The sequence below is a fragment of the Callorhinchus milii genome, unplaced genomic scaffold, assembly GCF_018977255.1.
Source record: "Callorhinchus milii isolate IMCB2004 unplaced genomic scaffold, IMCB_Cmil_1.0 Scaffold1, whole genome shotgun sequence".
NCBI classification, from domain to species: domain Eukaryota; kingdom Metazoa; phylum Chordata; class Chondrichthyes; order Chimaeriformes; family Callorhinchidae; genus Callorhinchus; species Callorhinchus milii.
In genome coordinates, this window is record NW_024704742.1 from 17,718,676 (window position 1) to 17,741,780 (window position 23,105).

Consider the following 23,105-nt stretch of genomic DNA (forward strand, 5'->3'; position numbering starts at 1 on the left):
CTGGGTGATGGGAAGCCAGTGGAGTCGCTTATGGATGGGGTTGCAGAGCCTGGTGCAGGAGGGGACATGGGCTGCTGAGTTCTGGATGATCTGCATCCTATGGAGGGAGGAGTTGGGGAGGGCAACAAGGAGGGAGTTTGCGTAGTCACCTGGATGTTATGAATGTGAATATGAGGCTCTCGGTGGCCTACAGTGTGAGACAGTGGTGGAGTCGGCCAATGTAGCAGAGATGGGGGAAGGTGGAGTGGGTCATGGCACAGATGTGGGGTAGAAAGGATAGTTGATGGTCAAACAAGACGTCACGTTTCCAGATTGGCTCAGTGAGGTGGAGTGTGCGTCCTTGGATGGTGGTGCTGTCAGTGTCAAACAGAGGTGACGCATCAGTGAATGAGTGTAAAGGTGCAAAAGGATTATAATGATGTCAGAGAGGTGTCAATTGGACATCTCCCTACTTCATTGAAAAAAAAGTCAGGTTGAGAGAAGCAATTAACACCCAAAATATCATCACCCCTTGTGCCAACCACGTGTGGATGACTTTGGGTATTCAGACAACCTCTTTGACACACATACCTTACTTTTCTGGGACTGTTGATTGAAAAAATAAAAATTCTTATTTTTAGAATATCTTTAATGGAACACCACTAAATAATTTGGAGCTTACGTAACTAGAAGTTACTGGAGAACAGTTTATTGAAAGCCCTGCATTATAATCCTTTTACACCTTTATACTCATTCACTGACAGCTTTTAATGTGATTTGTGATTTAACCTTTTGTGAAGGTTTTGTGTCCCGGATAAGAATAAGCCACGGTTTTAACAATGATCCTTGTGTGAATGAACTATGAAACGCTCTGTGACGCTGTCTGGCTTGAAGGGCGCTACGTAAATGCAATTTGTTGTTGTTGAAGACACAGTATGAGTTTAAGACTAATGTTTTCTTGTTTGAAAACTTTTTTCTTGTAAATTCTTGTTTTGAATGAGCTTCTACCTTTGATCTTTGATAGGGTGATATGGGGGGATTCATTCAATCATTTGATTGAAAAATAATGAATCAGTGACATCAGATCAAATGCTGCTGAAACCCTCATTCACACCTGTGCCACCTGAACAAAAGCACTCCTTGAACAGTTTGTTTCCTACCCCTCTTTTCCTCTCTCCCTCCTCCACAATACCCTCTCCTCCACACTCGATACTCTTGTCCCCATCACTTCCCGCACTGTCTCCTACTCCCGCTCCTCCCCCTGGTACACCACCCACCTCCGCTCACTGAAAAGCCAGGTGCGGGCTGCTGAGCGCACCTTTGTCAAATCTGGCCTAACGGTCCACCGACAAATCTGGCTGGACCTCCTCAAAATTTACCGCTCCACTCTAGCCTCGGCCAAGTCGTCCTTCTACTCCAGGATAATCCTGGAGGCGAAGAACAACCCCAGGCTACTGTTTTCCACCACAACCCGACTCCTCCGTCCCCCCCGCCACCCCGCGCAGGTCATCTCCTCCAACCTTCACTGCGAGGAGATGCTGGATTTCCTTGAATCCAAGATCAAGGGAATCCGCTCCGCGGTCACTTCCCCTCCAACTTCCACCCACCACCCACCCCTTCCCTCCCACACTCCGACTCCTACCCATCCTCCCCTACACACCTTCGTACCCGTTTCCCCACCCTCTGTCACTGAACTCATCCTATCCCTAAAACCAACCACCTGCTCCCTTGACCCCATCCCCACTCCACTCCTTATCTCCCAGCTCCACTTTCTTGCCCCACATATCACTGACATCATCAACCTGTCCCTCTCCTCTGGCTCTGTCCCCATTCCATTAAAAACTGCCATCATCACGCCCACCCTGAAAAAACCCTCCCTTGATGCGTCGCAGCTATCAAGCTACCGGCCCATCTCCAACCTCCCCTTTCTCTCCAAGGTCTTGGAAAGAGTTGTCGCCTCCCAACTGCGCTCTTTCCTTTCCACCCATTCTCTTTTCGAACCCCTTCAGTCAGGTTTCCGTGCTGCCCATAGCACAGAAACTGCCCTGGTCAAGGTCACCAATGATATCCTGACCATCTGTGACCAGGGCTCCCTCTGTCTCCTCGTCCTCCTCGACCTATCGGCAGCATTCGATACGGTCGACCACGCTATCCTACTCCACCGCTTGTCCTCCCACCTCAACCTTCAAGGCACTGTCCTTGAATGGTTTAGGTCGTACCTTTCTCACCGTCTTCACTTTGTCTCGACGAATGGCTTCTCCTCCACCCCCCGTACTGTCTCATGTGGTGTCCCTCAGGGCTCTGTCCTCGGTCCCCTCCTCTTCACCCTCTATATGCTCCCCTCGGTGACATCATCCGCAGACATGGAGTTAACTTCCACATGTATGCGGATGACACCCAACTCTACCTTTCCTCCTCTACTCTCAACTCCACGACCACCGATGTCCTGACAGCCTGCCTGTCCGACATCGAGTCCTGGACGAGAGACAACTTTCTTCAGCTCAACGTGCGAAAAACCGAGGCCCTCCTGATTGGCTCACGTCAGCGCCTCCGCACCTCAGGCGCTGACACCATCAGCATCCAAGGCTGCACTCTCCACCTCTCAAAGCCAGTCAGGAACCTCGGCGTTTTGTTCGACCCTGAGCTGTCCTTTCTCCCTCACATCCGCACCACAACTGGCACCGCCTTCCATCACCTCCGGAACATCGCCAGACTACGGCATTACCTCACCCCTCACGCTGCTGAAACCCTGGTTCACGCCTTTGTCACCTCAAGGCTGGACTATGGGAACTCTCTCCTCGCCGGCCTTCCCGCCACCTCCCTCCACAAGCTGCAGGTCATTCAGAACTCTGCAGCTCGTGTACTGTCCCGCACCAGGCTTCGCGACCACATCACTCCCACCCTCGCTCGCCTCCACTGGCTCCCCATCCCCCAGAGGATTGATTTCAAGATCCTCATCCTCACCTACAAGGCCATTCACGGCCTTGCTCCCTCCTACCTCTCCAACCTACTATCCCCCTACCTACCTGCCCGTACCCTCCGTTCCTCTGGCTCCGGTCTGCTCCACGTCCCCCGCCCCAACCGCCCTACCATCGGTGGTCGGGCCTTCAGCCTCTCAGCCCCGAGGCTCTGGAACTCCATCCCCCAGTGCCTTCGCCGCTTCCTCCCTTTCCTCCTTCAAGGCCGGTCTCAAAACCTTTCTCTTTGACCGTGCCTTCAGCTCCCCTCTCGACTCTCTACCCCCTCCTCGCTCCCTCCCTTCCCTCCCCTCACCCTGACCATTTCCCCCCTCCTCGCTCCCTCCCTCCCCTCACCCTGACCATTTCCCCCCTGCTCGGGTCATGACCCAAATGTGCAGCGCCTTGGGACGTCCTCCTGACGTGAAAGGCGCTTTATAAATGGAATCTTGTTGTTGTTGTTGTTGTTGTTTGTAGATTTGTGGTGTGGAATTCTGCCAAGGACACCAAAGCGATATTCTACAGTAGGAGCAGTATAAACCTAGATACTCAGTTGTTTATTTCAGTCTCAAAGGGCTGCCTGAATTAATTTATTGAGAAACAGCAGTAGGAAGTCTGATTTTAAAACGCCACTGGAATTAATTGTTTGAATTTGATATGAACAGACAAACTAGATTTCCATGACTATGAACTATTGGGATAGAACATCGTAAAGTAATTGAGGTTTGTCTATTGTCACCGTGGAGAGTCTTTTATCCTCTGACGAAGCAACAAATCTTCTTCTCTTTCTTAATTGTGTAGACTGGACTTTGCTCGGAAAATATTTCATTCATCTCTTTTATGTGATACTGCTGTTTTGCAGTCTGAAAGACTTCACTTTTCAACTAAATCCTCTACAGGATGCTACAAGAGAATTTTTGCTGGGGTGGGATATTATAATAATAATCCTTGCATTTGATATAGCGCCTTATCACGTCTTTGAGTCATCTCAAAGCACTTCACAGAATATACTGTAAAGTGAATGTATTATCACATATCATCACAGCAGCAAATTGCAATTGGTATTAGTGACTTAATTTTTCATATTTCAGGTTGGCCTATAGCTCTGTTAATCTGTCAATCTCTGGCTATCATTTGAACGCAACATTGAACAGTGAGTTTCTCACGTTTTCAGACAGAATGTATTATGTCAGCCACACAGAAGAATGTACATTAAGCCACAAAGCATTAGTGAGCAGACCTTCTGCCCTCTATATTTGGTTGAAAGAGGAAACTCAGGTGCATTATGACACCTAGGCAGGGCTGGACTCAAATTTGGGACTGCTTGTTAGCTCTTATTATTAAGCTGCTAGGTCACATTATACACACCTTTGCCCATTCTGAAAGCCCTTTTCAAGCATCAATGTTCTGTTCACATTGTACCCTTTACCATCAGCAAAGATTTGATGAAGTTTTGTTAGAACTCCAATGATAATTATCATTGAGCAGGTTGAAAGCATGCACTTCCTGGGCAGAAGGTTTTAAAGGCTGCCTGTCTTTTGAATCCTTCTGGTTGAGTCGGTTTGGTGATCCAATTGTCAGTTGTCTTTCCCAACAGCAGCATCTGTTTCTGTTTTTGCTTCAGATTTCCAGAATCTGCAGTATTTTGTATTTTGTTGAGAAGCATCTGTCTTGTCTGTTTGTCCCTCCATTGGAGCATAGACTTTACTGAGTTAGTCCAGTTTCCTCTTGACATGAGCTGAATCTTGCACCAAACCTTCCAAATGTCCTGCGTTCCATAGTTGTCTACCCATGAGATTGCGATCTCCTATCCTCCTACCTTTGTAAGGGCATTTCAAGTCCTTTGTGACACTGGTTCTAACAGCTAACTGAGAGCTGTTCCTAGTATAAATCAATTGTAACACAGTTAACTGGAGCCTGAGGCTGGTCCTTTTTCTTGTCAGAGGAATGGTGCATGTTTCAGGAAGATTAAAGAGAGAATGAGATAATTAAAAGAAATGTTTGGAACTACAATTTATTTCTGATTTTTTTAAGCTCACACCACTGGGATTTTGATGCCCTCGAATATTAATGAAGGCTGTGAAATAACAAAGAAAACCAACATTAGCCTTATATTTAGATTGTATCTTCCTATTGGGATGAATGGAGCTGTATGTTGCAATTAGCAAAGCAATCTGTTACTGAAGAGCCCATTACCCAGTGAAGGCACAAATTACATTGAAATAGTGCTTTCTAATGCATGTCTTTCATCTATCACCTCTTAATAGATTTTCACAATTCAGTCTGCTCAATCCAATTTCTTAATAGCTGCTTCGGTTTTGTTTGAGGTGCTGGCAATTTTGTTGGACAGGATCTGAAAACTGATTTCATTACTCTGACCGTAAATTAATTAATCTTGATATTTTAGGCTGGCGGAAATTTTATGGGAAATGTGCAAATTTAGGCCAAACCAAAAAATCATACAAATGAGTTAAGTTCTGCAAGTTTTAGCTTGGCTTAGATGGCATCAACTGCACTCTGGGTCAGAAAGTTATGCGTTCAAGTCCCCCATTGGGGCTGAGTGTTTAATTTGACCCACTGACGGAGTACTGGTACATTGCTGCCTTCTGCATTTACCTACAAGCACAGTCACTTGACAGTAATTACCCGTGAAACACTTAGAAGTTCAGATGGGATACAAGGTAATATAAAAAAAGATATTAATAATATGGTCATGGGTTCAAGCCCTGAATCACGATTTTGAGCTTGTAGTATAGATTAACATTACATTATATATATTATTATTATATATATATTATATTATATATATTATAACATATTATAGAATGCAGTGCTGGGGAACCATTGCATTGTCAGATGTGTCAAAGTTCAGAAGAGGTGTTAAAATAGGTCCCATCTGCCGGTTCAAGTGTACCTTAAAGATTTCATGACATTATTTGAAAAGAGAAGAGAGTTTCTCCTGCTGTTCCTATGCAATAAACAATCCTATAGATAAATTGAGCATTCACTTCCTGGTTATCTGTTGTTTGTAGGTTAAGTTGCTGTGCACAACTTCATCTACAAATACAGTCAATACTGAACAATTTCTGTAACATGTTTTGAGACATATTGTTGACGTGATGAAGCATTATATGAAATGCAAGGATGATTAGCATTTTATTATTCTGGTGAATCTCATTACGATTTATGTATTGTAAGGCGCCTTGGGATGTCCTCCCGATGTGAAAAGTGCTGTACAAATGTTGCATTCCAAAAATAATTTCAAACATTTATATATTTTTTAATTGACTTATTTTTCCCCTTTTCTTTCCCCACACATGTTGAAGGTACGAGGAGTGAAAGGTGTTTTCTTAGCTAATAAGAAAGTGAATGGTAAAGTGAAGACCTACATCACCTATAACAAGGGTCGTGATTGGCAATTGTTGTCACCACCAGCTACCGACATGAACGGCAAGCCAACTGACTGTCATTTTGTAAGTATCTCCCTGAGAAAACTCATTGTGCTTCAACACTCATCCGGATTTAATGTTGAGTCTGTTATGTTGAGACTTTTCATGTAATTGTCATCCGGAATAGTAAATCAAACAACTTAATGGCATAAGACATACTTACCATTTAGTATTTGTGGTTGCAGAGCACAAATGTTGGTGCTTTGTTTGCGTTTGTGTTGAAAGGTTAAATAATTGTCTCTATTGTCAAATGTGCTCGCCGTACCTTTTTTCAATCATGCAATTATTTTCTTCCCAAGCCTATGGTGCAGGCAACTCAACCGTCAGAAATGCTATTACCTCGATGTTTTGAGGGTGTAAGGTTGAATCTCAAATATTAAACTTGCCTCACTCCTCCCATTTCAGAGATTGAATTAAAGTGAGCTACATTTGCTAGCATGGATCATGCATCATGCTGTGGAAGCTTTGGGGCTCTCACTGTTTGGCTGAGGGCAAGGGCATCTCAGTGTAGCTGTCAAATTTTATTGAATTCCATAAGGTTGCTTCTCACTGCTTGTCTGTGCTGGATATTAACGTGCACAAAACTCTGTACGCCTATCACACCAGTCCTTGCCAGGCTTCACTGGCTCACAATTACTGAACGGATTGATTTCAGGATCCTCTCACTCATTTTCAAATCCCTTCATGCACTGGCACCTCCCTACCTATCCAATCTGCTTACCCCCTACTCCACCACCAGCTGCCTCTGCTCCTGTTTGTCCCTCATACCCTCCGCTCTACCATTGGTGGCCGTGCCTTTAGCCACTATGCCCCGACACTCTGGAACTCTCTCCCTCAATCCCTCCGCCTTGCCTTCTCCCTCCCCACCTTCAAATCCCGCCTAAAAACCTTCCTTTTTAATCGTGTCTTCTCCACCTTCCCTCTCCACCTGACTCAGTGTCAAACTCCGCCACTGTGAAAAGCTCGGGGATGCTACCCTTTGTGAAAGACAGTATATAAATCCAAATTATAGTTGTCGAAGTTGTTGTGTCTAATGCTGTGTATGTGCAGGAGAGATGCTTCCTCATTAAGTGGTTTTGTGATGCTCTATTGATCCTTTCTCCATGGCTGCACACTACAACTTACCAAGCCAGTCAGGAACCTAGGTGTCTTGTTCGACCTTCAACTGTCTTTTCTTCCCCACATCCAAGCCATGACCCGCTCTGCGTTCCCTCACCTCCGTAACATCGCCCGAATCCGCCACTACCTCACCCCTCAAGCCACTGAAACTCTTGTTCGTGCCTTCATCACCTCCAGGCTCGACTATGCAAATGCCCTCTTGTCGGCCTTCCCAAGTCCTCCCTCCACAGGCTGCAGATAATCCAGAACTCTGCAGCCCGTGTCCTCTCCCGCACCAAACTCGGTGACCACATCTCCCCCATTCTCGCCCGACTCCATTGGCTCCCTATCGTTCAGAGGATCCAGTTCAAGATCCTGCTCCTCACCTACAAAGCCCTCCATAGCCTCACCCCACCCCTACCTCTGCGACCTCCTAATCGCCCAGCAACCCGCCTGCTTCCTCCGCTCAGCCGGCTCCAGCCTGCTTCATGTCCTCCGATCTACCCACCCCACCATTGGCGGGAGAGCCTTCAGCCACTCTGCCCCCAACGGCTGAAATTCCATCCTCCAGTCACTCCGCCTCACCCCCTCCTTAGCCTCCTTCAAGTCCCACCTCAAAACCCTCCTCTTCGACCATGCCATTGGTCACCCCCTTTCCCCTCCCCTCCCTTCTCCCTCCCTGACCCCAGCTCGGGTCTGAAATACTGTACACTGTCCAGCGCCTTGGGACGTCCTCCTGACATGAAAGGTGCTATACAGATAGATGTAATCTGGCTGTCGTTGTTTCTCAGTGTGGGTAGTTCTGTTATTTATTGTGCATCCCAACTTTGTCTTTAATACTTTAATTATAGCTGCTGTATTTAAGATTTTTTAGGAAAAATGCCACTTCAATCAATGGCTCAATTCAAGCTGTATAAAAGGGTTAATTTTGGTCAAGGTACCAAATGCTTGTGGGGAGATGAACCAAAAAGCCTTTGTTCTACCAGATCTAAAATAAATCACCAATGGGACATCCATACAAGGGCAATAATGTCTCTTTCAGCAACATGGGGGGGGGGTGGTGGTATGCCTTTTTGGAGGTAGCAGACTGAAGGGGAGTTTTCATGCAGATACTTCAAGCTGGGGAGAATAAGCGCCAGATCATATCTCCAAATTCCTGGTTAAAAGTGGTTAAAAATCATCTCAAAGGTGATTGGCTCAGAATGATTGAGAAGAAAACAACATCTGCTTAAGAAAAAGGAGACAAATGTTTGGAATTTAATATATCCATCTCAGCCATTCCCACCCAAAATAGGAGGACCCTGCAACATACCATAAGAACATAAGAATTAGGAACAGGATAAGGCCATTCGGCCCCTCTAGCCTGCATCGCCATTCGATAAGATCATGACTGATCTATTCTAACTCCACCTACCTGCTTTATCCCCATGTCCCTTAATCCCTTTATCCACAAGAAATCTATCAATCTCAGTCTTGAATTGTTCAAGGACTGAACATCTACAGCCCTTCGGGGTATAGAATTCCATAAATTCACTACCTTCTGAGTGAAGAAGTTTTTCCTCACTCAGTGAGAAAGGTATATACCAACAGGTATATAAATGGAGAAATCTGACCATTAAGTCGGTTAGAATTCACTAGTTCAGGTTTGAAGAGTTGACATTCAAGGGGGTTGGAATTCAGGTGATTCAACAGCAGATTCAAAGAGGAAGAGACATGTGGTCAAACAAAATTTCCTCTATAGCAATTCTACTATAAGGAAAAGAAAGATGGAGAATTTTGAAGAACATCATAAAATAGAACAATATCTTAATATCTTAAACTCATGAACAAACTCATGGCAGCAAAACCAAGGTTATGTGGAAAGTATTCCAAGGGTCAATGCCACATTTCTCCAAGGCACTGTTGTTGACACGCCAGCCAGCTAGGTTCATTAACTATGAGCAGAAAGAGGGTAGGGGTTAGGGTTAGTGAAGTTTGCTACACGGGATTTTCAATAACAAGTTATATGGGTTTAATTGGTTAAACTCCAGTACCTTAATGCACACGCTAGGATTTTCAAGCCTTGGCTCTCATGAGCTTGCGTCTAATCACGTACAATTAAATGTGCAGGGTGCGTCCTGTCTGGAGAGAGACTATACATTCTATTCCAGACACAGGAAAGTTTCCATGTGTAGGTGGCATAAATATGTAGAACTCTCATTCTAGTTTGAATATTCTTAAGCATGATAATGGATTTCCGCTTGGTGATGGGTTTCCTAGCCGACAAGAAAAAATCCATGAAATTTTGCTATTTCCTATTCATAATTGCAAAATATCTTGGCATGGAAATACTGTAGCAAAAACTGAAAATGTCAAATTCATCAGTACAGATTCAACAAAGTGATCTGTGTCTGTGTTGAAAGTACAGTGTTGGGTACAGTAGCACAATGTGTTAGAACTTTGATCTTTCACCCAATTGAGCGTTGTTTAACTCCAGCCTGGATGGTGAGCATGAAAGTCTCCTCTGTCAGATCACTATAAAGGACATAACTGAAGTGAGTTTTAAAATTCCTCTCCCAGCATCTTGTGCCCTGCAATTTGACACTAAATTAGCAACCTCATTTAGAGAGGTCATGAAGATAGCTGACGTAGGAAATGTAAATGTCACGCTAGTGCAGGAAGGAAGCCCTTTTCTGAGGCTGGAGAAAACAGAAGGTTTTTTTTTCCTGCAGCTGCTTGTCTGATTTCTGTTCTGGTAGTGCTTGATGTCTGAAATGGGATTAAAATACATCCCCGATAATAAGTAAAAAAATACAAGTGAAAACATTACCAAATAGTCCACATTCAGTATAAAATTTAAATTATGTAAAACAATGATTGCAGGGTGTCAATTATCATGTTAATGTGAAAGGAAATCAATCCTGTGCCTTTTTTTAAGACATTTTTAAGCAGCAATTATTCATGATATGTCTGGGAGCAGCTTGCCATTAGGCTCAATTCCAACTTTGCTCCAAGTAAGCATCAGCACTTATAAAATTGGTCAGTACATAGTGCTTCTCTGGTTAAAACCACCCTGTCCAATTTGAAGGCTGCAGACACATTTGTATCGGCAAGACTGTTTGATAAACGAGTCTAGCTGGTGAAACATTAAGAATGCATTGGACTAGTTTGGACCTCCCTGGCATGCCTACTCAGATAAAGTTCCAGTCTATGCAGATTTTCCTCACCACCTCCCACAACAACAACAACTTGGATTTATACAGTGCCCTTCACCTGGACGGCGTCTCAGAGCGCTTCACAGTAACAGATCCCGGGGCCGAGCCAGGGAGAGGGGGAGGAAGGTGGCGAAAGGCACGGTCAAAAGGAAAGGTCTTCAGCAGAGACCTGAAAATAGGAAGAGAGGGGGCGAGACAAAGGGAGTGAGGAAGGGAGTTCCAGAGCCTCGGGGCATAGTGGCTGAAGGCACGGCCGCCGAGGGTAGAGCGGAGGACTTGGGGGACAAGGAGGAGGCCAGACCCAGAGGAACGAAGGCAACGGGCACTGTTTTGAGGAGAGAGGTCAGAAACGTAGGGAGGTGCAGAAAACAAGGGTGAGGATCTTGAAGTCGATCCTCTCTGGAACAGGCAGCCAGTGCAGTCTGGCAAGGACTGGGGTGATCGGGGAGCGGAGTTTGGTGCGGGTGAGAATCCGGGGTGCAGAGTTTTGGATGACCTGGATTTTATGGATGGTAGTGGAGGGGAGACGGGCAAGGAGGGTGTTTGAATAGTCCAGCCGAGAGGTGACAAAGGCATGGACCAGGGTTTCAGCGGATTTCGGAGAGAAGTATTGGTGGAGACGGGCGATGTGTCGGAGGTGGAAGAAAGCGGTGCTGGTGAGGGACCGGATGTGGGGGAGGAAGGCTAATTAGGGTCGAACCTGACGTCTAGGTTGCGTTCGGGTTCGGAGCGTTTTAGTGGGAGGTTGGGTAGGTGGAGGAGGTGAGAACCATGATATTTTAGACATTGACGAGAGCCAAAGAGTATGGCTTCTGTCCTGTCAACGTTCAGCTGAAGGAAATTTGTGCTCATCCAGCTCCTGAGGTCTGACAGGCAGACTGACAGAACATCAGGGGACTGGGGATCGCAAAGAAAGGTGGAAAAATAGACTTGGGTGTCGTCCGCGTACATGTGGAAGTGTACCCCATGTCTGGAGATGACATCCCCAAGAGGGAGCATGTAGATCAGAAAGAGGATGGGGCCAAGGATGGATCCTTGGGTACCCCACAGATAACCGGGTGAGAGCGGGAGGAGAAGCCGTTTGTGCAGATGTACTGCTGGTGGTTTGTGAAGTAGGACTCCAACCAGGTGAGTGCGGTCCCACTGAGGTGGACGAGGGAGAAAATGCAATGGAGGAGGATGGAGTGATCGACTGTGAACAAGGAGAATATTGTTAGCCAATGACATCTAAACAGTGTTCCAGGATCATCACCATTGCGCAGCTATCGGAAAAAGTGTCCGTGAGATAAAGAGTATTTCTCCAGACTGTCCTATGTATGACATACATTGCAAGACCTGAGCTTGGATCCAGGTTCTCATCAGTTCAGGGAATTACCTGGAGAACTGAGTACTCTTGTATTTAATGCATCCACCAGGATCTGGCTCTACTGTACTGAGTGAATTCAGGGTCTGTCTCCATTATATTGAGTGAAGCTGAGGATCTGGCCTCAATGTTCTGAGTGTACCCAAGGTCTGGCCCCATTGTATGGAGTGAACACTGGACCTGACCCTAAAACTGTCCCTTGTCACTATTCCAATGTTCACCCAAATGGACTACTTATGGTGGTTCATCAGCATGATCAAGCAGATAGTACCTAGCTAAGCACCTTCATTTGTACAGTTGCTGCCATATATTACTGTGTATCTTTTGTGGAACTGCACAATAATCGGCTGAACTCAGAACGTGTGAAACTTAATAGCTGTTGATATAAAGAAGCACAGACCACTTACCTGTTGTGTTTCAACAGAGGAATACAACAACAACAACTTGCATTTATATAGCGTCCCAGATCTTAACAATGGTGGAGCCTGATGCTGAGCCAGGGGGAGGGGGAAGGTGACCATAGGCATGATAAAAGAGGAAGGTCTTCAGGCACAACCTGAAAATGGGGAAAGAGAGGAGAGGGGGCAAGGCTAAGGGATTGAAGGAGGGAGTTCCATAGCTTCGGGGTGTAGTGGCTGAAGGCCTAGCTGCCGATGGTGGAGCGGAGGTTTCGGGGGACAAGGAGGTGGCCAGAGCCAGTAGAGCAGAGGCAGCAGGTAGTGAGGAGATTGGAGAGATGGGGGAGTGCCAAGGAATGGAGGGATTTAAACACTAGAGTGAGGATATTGAAGTCGATCTGCTCTGTGACAGGTTGCCAGTGGAGTTTGGCAAGGACTGGGGTAATCGAGGTGCGGAGTTTAGTGCAGATGAGAATGTAGGCGGGAGAGTTTTGGATGAGTTGAGTATTGTGAATGGTGGAGGAGGGGAGACCGGCGAGGAGGGTGTTTGAATAGTCCAGTTGTGAAGAGACAAAGGCGTTGACAAAGGTTTCGGCAGCTTGTGGAGTGAGGCATTGTCGGAGATGGGCAATGTGGCGGAGGTGGAGGAAAGCTGTCCTGGACAGAGACCAGATGTGGGGGGGGAAGGATAACTCGGGATCGAATCTGACACCTAAGTTGCACACAAGTTCAGAAAGTTTTAAGGGCAGATCAGATAGGTTGAGGAAGTCTGAACTGCAGGAAAGTGACGTCGACGGGAGCCAAAGAGCATAGCTTCCGTCTTGTTGACGTTTAAATGCAAGATGTTTGCCTTGATGTCTGTCAGTCAAGCTGGAGGAGGAGAGTAGAGTTGATTGTCATCCACATACATGCGGAAGTTAACCCCATGTCTGCGGATGACATCACCGAGAGGGAGCATATAGATGAGGAAGAGAAGGGGGCCAAGGATGGAGCCTTGAGGTACCCCACAGGTGACCGGGCGGGGGCGAGAAGAAAAATGTAGTGCTGGCAGTTTGTAAGGTAGGACTCAAGCCAAGCGAGTGCGGTCCCACTAAAGTGGATGATGGAGGGGAGGCGGTGGAAGAGGATGGCATGATCGACTGTGTCGAATGCGGTGGAGAGGTCCAGGAGGACGGAGAGGCAGAGGGAGCTCCGGTCACAGATAGAGAGGATATCATTTGTGACTTTCAGGAGCACTGTCTCTGTACTGTGGGCAGTACGGAAACCGGACTGGAGGGGTTCGAGTAGGGTGTGGAGGGGTTCGAGAGGTGTGCGCGAAGTTGGTTGGCAACAACGTGTTCCAAAGCTTTGGTCAGGAAGGGGCAGGTTTGAGATGGGGCAGTAGTGGCCGAGGTTGGAAGGGTTGAGGATAGGTTTCTTAAGGAGTGGAATAATGACGGCAATTTTGAGGTCGAGTGGGACTGATCTTGAGGAGAAGGACTGATTAATGATGCCTGCCAGCAGTGGGCAGAGGAGGGGGAGCTGGTTGATCAGCAGCTGGGTAGGGAGGGGGTTAAGGCAGCAAGTAGTGGGTTTCATACAGCTTGCTGAAGCTCATTGAGTGATATTGGTCACAGCAATAAATTAACAAATTCAATTTGAAACTATATTAGAAGACCACAGAATTGTAAGGGCATATTAAAGCCAGTCTCTTAAGATTGTTACAGGCATGGGTTATCGGATTTCTATTTTTCCTGTAATGATTGATTTGGTTTTCTAGGATATTCACTGTCTCTCGGTGCTCTGATGTGTTGAGTGGAAACGGAAGTCTGTGGGTGGTAAGGATAAGCAATATTTAATGAGAAGTTACGCATTATTGATATTAGATGTCCAGACTCATTTCAGACCCTGTCATATGAGGGGCAAGGTTCTGGCTCTGAAATGCTTTATCAATAATATATATGCTTCCAAATTCATTACAGCTGTTTTATTCATTATATTTAGAATTGAACATTCTGCTCAAGAGACGAGGAGCATGGGCTGTAAATTACTTTTAATCTTGCAGTGTCAAGGCAGGAATGAACATTAAAAAATAGTATTGATGTCCTTTTTTGTACAGTAAATTAAGAATATTTGCAATCAGACATGTACATTGTAAGTGCAAGAGTAAGTGATCTATCAGGGTTGTTTTTTTGTCTCGTTGCTAAGGTGATGCAAGAGGAGTTCTCAATTATATTTGATTCATGCTCTACCTGGACTTAAAGTGTTCGATTTGGCACTGAGCTCATAAAACAGAAAACATAACACATTCACTCACAAAATATACAGTCACTACACTCTATAGTATATTCTGTGAAACGCTTTGAGACATCTCAACGACATGATAAGGCATTATATCAAATGCAAGAATTATTATTATGAGCTCAAAATGAGAATGATTATCAATTCTCCTGCAATGTCTTGATGAACACAGAAACCAAGTATATATGTTTTATACTATCCCAATGGTTTTCCTTTTGCTTTCTACATCCCAAGAGATTGGGTAAAAGTTGCAGAAGTGGCTGAAGGCATGGCCGCCGATAGTGGAGCGGAGGATTCAAGGGATAAGGAGGAGGCCGTAGCCAGTAGAGCGGAGGCAACGACTAAATATATTGAGAGAGCTGTGAGGAGAGAGGAGGTTGGAGAGATGGAGGGGTTTCCAAGGTGTGGAGGGATTTAAAACTAGAGTGAGGAACTTGAAGTCGATCTGTTCTATGACAGGGAGAGTTTGGCAAGGACTGGGGTAATCGAGGTGTGGCGTTTAGTGCGGGTGAGAATGCGGGCGGCGGTGTTTTGGATGAGTTGAATTTGGGAAATAATGGAGGAGGGGAGACCAGCGAGGAGGGCATTTGAATAGTCCAGCCGAGAGGTGACATAGGTGTGGACAGGGCCTTCAGCAGCTTGTGGAGTGAGGTATTGTCAGAGATGGGCAATGTGGCAGAGGTGGAGGAAAGCTGTCCTGGTCAGGATGTGGGGGAGGAAGAATAATTGGGGATTGAACCTGATGCCTAAGTTGCACACGGGTTCAGAGAGTGTAAGAATGATTACTATTTTTCTTGTAATTTCCTTTCCAAACCATCCTCCCTCCCCACAAGACTGTTGCTAGTACTGTGGAATCTGTCTTGCAGCCCAAGTAGTCAATTACATAGCAGCTGAAGTTTCAGTATTGCAGAGATGCTTCTCAGTTAAATGATCATCATAAGTAGAGTCCAGAACTCAAAAGTAAAGCTTTTCTCAGGATAAAAAGTTAGGTGCACTCAGCCACCTTTGCTGCTACACGAAAAATCGAAAGGTCACCCGTGGAATGACTCAGTTTATTCATCTTACTTGCAACTGAATATATTTGTGTTTGACATTTGCATTGCACAGAAAGCCTGAGGGTCAGCAATCTACAAATCTTCTTGATCATGTTACAGTTATCAGAAATAGCATCTGCTTTGTAACCCTAAACATTTCTAATGTTACAAAATTATTTTGCTAGAATTTTGAGCACCAGTTTTCTTTTATTTGGGGTTACGAGAGTACAGAGATTATCTCATTACAATTTCTTATCGTAGGACCGATCATTAGAGATTAATGGTGAATTTATCGCTCAGATCTTTTTTCAATTCCTCCAATGAACTGAAGACACTTCTCCTGGGGCTTTCTTCATGTTCCGAGAAGCAGAGAATCCAAGAAGATGGATAATATCCTTTCAGGATTTTATCATCTGCTTCCTTATTAAAAACAAGTGTTCCTTTTTTCATCGTTTGCCAAACTGACAGTAACTCGTGTTTGTATCATCACAATCCATTTACTCTCACGTGCAATGCCATCCCTCCCTTTCAAGGTAAGCTTAATGGTTACAGAGCACTTGCCTCGCAAGCGGTAGGACCTGTGTTCGATTCCCAGGCTGAACGAAACATTGGGCAAGTTTCCTTACTCCACCCACCTGTGTTCCCCAATTGTTAGTCGTTTGGCGGATCGCTTTTCTGGGGGTAATAATCGCTTCAAAATAAATGAATAATAATTTAGTCAATCAGTCCACCATTGTTTGTGGGACACTGCTGTGTGCAATTGGCTGCTGGGTTTCAGCCACAAAATATACAGTAAATTCACTTTTAAGTATATTCTGTGAAGTACTTTGAGACGTCTTGAAGACGTGATAAGGTGCTATATCAAATGTGAGGAATATTATTAATATTAATATCACAGTAGGTTTCTCTTCCCCTCTTTAATGTGGAGGACAGCTTTGTTATCCCAATCCTGAAGAATACACATTTGAGTTTTTTAAAAAAAGTCATTGATAGCAATCTTTACTGGTCTCATTTACAACACATCATAAGTCTGCTTCCAAGATCTCTGGTGATGCCAAAACTAGGAGGGATGAAAGACTCCTGCCAAAAATATTATCAACCGGTTTATATAAGGTTTAGGCCTGGAATGTCAGGTGGCCAGCTGCTTCCTCACATGTGATCTGCCCTATCTCTGTCACAACTCCACTGATTTTCATTTCATATTATCCTGGCCCCATGTAGATTGTCTGGAGTTCAGTAGGCCCTTGGAAGACGTTTCAGTGAATTTGAGTACATCATATTGCGTATTACATGGGCATTGATCCCAATAAACTGGTTTACGCTGCATCTCAATCCACCTCTTGTTGAACTCTGAGGGTAACTTGCTGTTATTTTGTGTTTTGCAGCAGTGGGGTTCCCAATGGAGTCTATCACAAGCCAAATGCTAAACTAGCAAACTTTTTTGTGGCACATTACTATTACTTTCCATATAGCCGTCAATCCCCGTTCTCAGCAGGTACTGATCCAAGCTCCTGTTGAAGTTGGCAACTGATCAAAATTAGTTACTTCTATGTTTTCCGCGAAAGTGGTGAAGTGAGAAATAGAAGAAACTATAACCTCCAATATTTTCTCCTTTTCTACTTCCAAAACACTGATTGTCCAGTGCCTTAGGATGTCCTCCCAAAGTGAAAAGCGCTATACAAATATAATTTTGTTGTTGTTGTTCCGTTGACCAGGTTAAATATCATGCTCTCGACGTGAAAGGTGCTACATAAACACAATTATCAGAAATAATTTCTTGCTTCCATCAACTATCTGTGCTAGATATACAATTATATGAATCGATAAGAGAATCTGCTTGATCCCTTCTCTCTACTGCCATGTTCGGAAAGTTATTCTGTGAGTTTTTATGTTAAATTGTGTTCAGAGCTCAGTGAGTTCAGACACTTGAGTCTCATACATTTATGAACTGTGCCCTCTCTTGGGTAACACAAACCTTATCATTAATAATTCTTCGCTCTGCCTAACAACTCAACCATTAATAATGAATATGGCATTGAGTCGGCCTTCAACAGTTCTGTCTCTCTCAGAAAGTGGTAAGCATTAATTTTAGTGATGCTGGCAAAAACAAATTGAACCATCAATAGATTTATTGAACAGAGATTGAATTAAGTAATATAGCTTTCAGGGTGAAACCCACGAACACAGGGGTAAATGATCAGGAGTGATGGCAGAAACTAGTTTGAAACTAGTGACTATCCTCTTTGGGGGAGGTAAGCAGGTTCTCCTTGGAGCTGAACTGACTCCAGTGTAATATGCTTGACAACGGAATATCAGAATCAAGTCATTCCTCTGTGGCAGTCTTTGTAGTCCAATTCTTAAGCCAAGCGGTTTGCATTGTGGCTGATGATAGAACACTGATGATGACAGCTTGGTTCATAGGCAAGACTTGGAGGGTTACTGGGAGCAAGGATTCTTCCCACTCAGCTTCTGTTAACTCTGCAAGCCAAAGCCTTAACTTGTAAGGTGATCCTAGATGGACAACAACAACAAGATTATAGCGCCTTTCACATCGGGAGGACGTCCCAAGGCGCTGGAGGACAGTGTACAGCATTTCAGACCCAAGCGGGGGTCAGGGGGGGAGAAGGGATGGGAGGGGAAGGGTGGTGGCCGATGGCATGGTCGAAGAGGAGGGTTTTAAGGCTGGACTTGAAGGAGGCTAAGGAGGGGCGAGGTGGAGTGATTGATGGAATTCCAGAGGTTGGGGGCAGAGCAGCTGAAGTCTCTCCTGCCAATGGTGGGGCGGGTGGGTCGGGGGACATGGAGTAGGCTGAAGCCGGCTGAGCAAGGGAGCAGGCAGGTTGATAGGGGGTTAGGAGGTCACAGAGGTAGAGTGGGGCGAGGCCATGGAGGGCTTTGTAGGTAAGCAGTAAGAATGCTTGCCAGACAGTATTTTCAGTGGCAAGCTATGTAGTTAAAATCCAGCAGTATTACATCGCACACTCTGGGATCCCCAGGCCTCTTGCCAGCTTGCGTTAGTGTAATATCGGAATTAGGTAAGCAGGAGCAAGCGTCCCTCCAGGGAGTGAACGTGCACATTCCATTGCAAGACATGAGAATTTCCATGTGTAGGTGGAATGCATGAAACTCTTGGCCTGGTTCAGATACTCTTAACCACGGTTCTAGGTTTCTGCACATGTCAGGTTACTGTATGTGTTAGACACCTTGTTGACCACAAAAAGAGTATGAAATGTTGTGGCAACCTTCATTAGGATTTGTACAGCTCGAGAATTTAATGCCACCTCTCTCACACACTCCCCTCCTTTTAGATCCCTGTCCCTGTGCTTGGGGAGGGGCAGTCATTGTAAGGTAATTTCCTCTGCTTGTTTTAATCTCATTTAGTGAAAAAAATTGAAAGGTCCTGGGTTCATAATAATAAATGTATGACAAAGCCATTCATTATTACAAATACCTGAATAATGTTTCCCCTCATTATTCTTTCCTCTAGCGAAAACAAGGCCATGCCAGAGCCTTTGTTTCAATATTTTGATTCCTTTAAGCCTTGAATTATCTTACCCCAGTAGTGTTGTATGGGAGAGAAAACCTCAGTGTGTAATAAATCAGTGTGGAAGATGGCCAAAACCAAGAAACTTAATGGCCCAGCCAGAGTTATCGCTCTCTTTATTTTAAATGGTCTATTTTTTCCGTCTTTTCACACTTTTAAGTAATTCGCTATGACCTTTATTAAATCTCAGAATTTTTTTTTGCAAGAGACGATAGGTGAATCAAGTTGAATGCACCATTTTGTTTAAGGGTTGATATTGATTTTGACACAGCTTGCTCTCACCAATACGCTTGGGGAAGACTGTAGTGGTTTTCAGAATCAAATCTGAGTGTGTTATCAAGACCCATCTCAAGACCCTCCTCTTCGACCGTGCCTTCGATCACTCTGCTTCTCCCTCTGCCCTCCACTCGGGTCTGAAAAACTGACTATCCAGCCCCTTGGGACCTTCTCTCGATGTGAAAGGCGCTAAATAAATGTAATTTTATTGTTGTTGTTGTTGATAGATTTAAGTCAGCAGTGGGTCTTCAATGTGTAATTAATACAAAGCCAGAGTCTAAACTATTAAATATCTGGAGGCAAATTGACTCACAGTTCTATAGCTTCATTTGTATACAGTTTTTATTTGGATCGCTTCGGCAACTTTTCTTTAAAACCCTCAAAGTGCTACTTCTATGTATTTTTCTATTTCTTCCATTGTATCAATGTGCTGGTGTACATTGATTCTAGTCTCTCATCCCAGGAAAATGGAATTGCCACCTCAGTTATTATCAGAGGAGAGCAGAGTGGGGTAGTGACCTAGGACCTCCAATCAGAGCTTCATGCGTGTCCCCTGCACACAAGCCAAAGAGAAGCATTTGGCTGCCAGCTTCTTGATGTTCAGCATACAATTCTTCCAGGGTTCCTCCATGCATCGTGACCAACAATTGAGATTAATTGGTCATTTATTCATGGCTTTTTGTGGAGCAAATAACTTCCATGTTTGGCCCCAAAACTAGTCACTGCATGTGAAAATAATTACTTGGAAATTGGTGTTGATACGATGGGTGGATGTAGCCACGTCTTCTCTCACCAACACACGGTGGTTGGAGTACGTACTGTCTAAAAAGTGCAGTGTGGCATCCCAGGAAAATGGAATCGCCATCTCAGTTGATCATGATCATGGGAATACCACCACCTCCATGTTCTCCTCCAAGGCTCTCACCCTCCTGACTTGGAGATATGTCACCGTTCCTTCATTATCATTGAGACAAATTCGTGGAACTCTCTACTGAACTACTGTGGGAGCACGATTGCCACAAGGGTCCCAGTGGTTTAAAGAGAAAGCTCCACCACCATCTTAGGACAACCATGGATGGATGGACAATAATTGCTGCTAGTGTTGTCCACATCACGAGACAGAGCATTTAAGAAAAGCATTTTTTTTTTTTTTATTACAGCAGAAGATACAACTGTTTCTCCTGATAAACCGTTAATTCCAAGTCTCACCGTCTTTCAAACCAAAAATTATATACTAGTGCAAAATGCTGGAAAAAAGTGTGTGTCAATGTACATCAATAACAAATTCCGACTGTTTAAATCACCTTAGATGTACTGTGCTGTATTGTTCCTTGTTCTGTCTATCCTCCTTGGGGTTGGGGGAGGTAAGCTGGGTCTCCTTGGAACTGAACTGGCTCCAAGGTAATGTGCTTGACTTGCTTGTCCTTTGTAAACAAGCTTGCGGTCTGATGTGGAAAAATCTGCAGAAACAGAAATGAAGAAATGTATTTTTAAACACGTTCTATGGATTAGAGTGAGCGTACCCGTTCTCAAGTATGACCTTGTTGCTTGTTTTATCCACAGCCTGAATGTTCTGTTCACCTGCACCTGCGCTGGGCAGATAATCCGTATGTGTCAGGGACTGTTCACACCAAGGACTCCGCACCGGGACTTATTATGGGAGCAGGTAAAATTGATTCTCTATTCAGTAGACGACTGTTTAATATAAGATTTGTTTGAATGAACGTTTCTTCTGAACAATGTGGGTTTATACTCAAATGCAATCCTTCCTCATTCATTCAACATCCATGTATGGATGAGCATGTCATCCAAACAGGGAAGAAAACAATAGACTGAAGGATATTTTCCGTTGAGTTTGTATACCATAGAGAGTTGTGTCAACATTCTAGCTCAAAGTCTAAACTGTCACTCCAATGCGTGGCGAGGAGAACTGCATTGTCAGAGATCCCATGGCACTACTCAAAAAGAAAAGGGAATTTCTCCTCATGTCCAACAACCCCCTGATAAAATTGGTCATTCACTTTGTGGCTGTTTGTAGGACAATTGACCTCCGCGTTCACCTATGAAATACACAGTTACTACACTTCACAGTAAATCTGTGAAGAGCTTTGAATGACATGATGTAAGGATTATTATCAACAATTGGTGGAAGAGAACACTGAAAACAGTGAATCATTTGTTCACGTGTTCACACTAAACAATATATGTACTTTTTTGGGGTGACGGGGCTGTGTTCCTTACACAGTTCAAACAACTGAGTTCTTATCTCTCAGGAAACCTGGGTGCCCACCTGGTCGAATACAAAGAAGACATGTACATAACCTCTGACTGCGGCAACACATGGAGGCAGGTGAGCCGGGTACCAAGCGATCTTCTTTCATTCAAGTTTCTGAAGTTTGCAGTTGCCTCAGTGACTACTTTGTTCAGACACGGCTTTGCAACTCCCTTGTATTGACTCAAAAGGATATTATAGTTTAACTCAGGCCAAGTTTAAGAACATATGGAAGCTTCTTTCTTTATCTTGTCATCGGTGTTTCTTTGTCTTTCAATCTTCATTTAAAGTATTTACATCATGAAACTTTCATTCAAATCCAGATGTCTGCTCCTAACTGAAATGCAAGGATTATTATTATTATTATTATTATTATTTATTGCAAATGCCTGTACATGCATCGGCGAAACAGTCACCAATGTGTCAGCCATTGACAAGTCATTTGCATTAAATACCTAAAGTTAATTAATATTTTGTAAATAGATGGCACTAAAGCTATTTTAGGAACTGTGACCTGAAGTTGTGCTTGGGGTAAATCTCCTTGAGCCTCTGCCAACACTTGGCCATTCTCCATGTATGAGCCTTGGAAGACAGCATCAAAAGCCTGTTCAACTGTTGTTGGCATCATTACCAAACCATTCCTGTCTTCTCTCCATGTCCACCTGCGTGGAATCTCCATCAGATCACTGAATAGCGATCGGAAGAGGAAGCTTGGCTGATTTGTTTCCTCTCTGGAGCATTGAAGCCAAATATAGTTACCCGTAAAAAAAATACATCTTTTAAGGTGAGGTGCGGGGAGGGGGGGAATGATATCTTTAATCTGGTGTGTTAACTTAGTGCACAGGTCTGTTGTAAAAATATGTTCTGTGGTTCTTTCAATTCCACTGCCTTGACCTATCTCCATACCCCTTCAAACCTCTAACCTTCATCTAACCTAAATGTTGTTGAAGCTTCTTTTCCATGAACCTGTTGTATAGAGCTCAGGAAAGAGACTGAACACTGGCATATGATCTTCTCGTTTCCTCTTTTAGGTATTTGAGGAAGAGCATCATATTCTGTACCTGGACCATGGCGGTGTTATTGTTGCCATCAAGGACACCTCCATCCCTCTGAAGATACTCAAGTAAGAGCTGTATACATCCAGTCAACACATCCGGCAACTGCATTGGCTGTGAGGGATTCACTTACCTGCTGACCTTTTGTTTTATGCAAACTATTGATAAATAATTATTCAGTGGTTTCACAGAGTGACTTGATGCAA

At 44.4% G+C, this 23,105-nt stretch overlaps 1 protein-coding gene across 1 annotated transcript in view; it reads left to right on the forward strand.

Annotated features, from left to right (window-relative positions):
* Positions 1-23,105, forward strand: part of sorcs2 (sortilin-related VPS10 domain containing receptor 2) — a 312,610-nt gene that overhangs the window by 255,564 nt on the left and 33,941 nt on the right. Inside the window, exons 11-14 of the mRNA XM_042339423.1 lie at positions 6,263-6,409; positions 21,136-21,238; positions 21,846-21,922; positions 22,876-22,967. Coding sequence (XP_042195357.1) covers positions 6,263-6,409; positions 21,136-21,238; positions 21,846-21,922; positions 22,876-22,967 — 419 coding nt within the window. The remainder of the gene's footprint in view (positions 1-6,262; positions 6,410-21,135; positions 21,239-21,845; positions 21,923-22,875; positions 22,968-23,105) is intronic.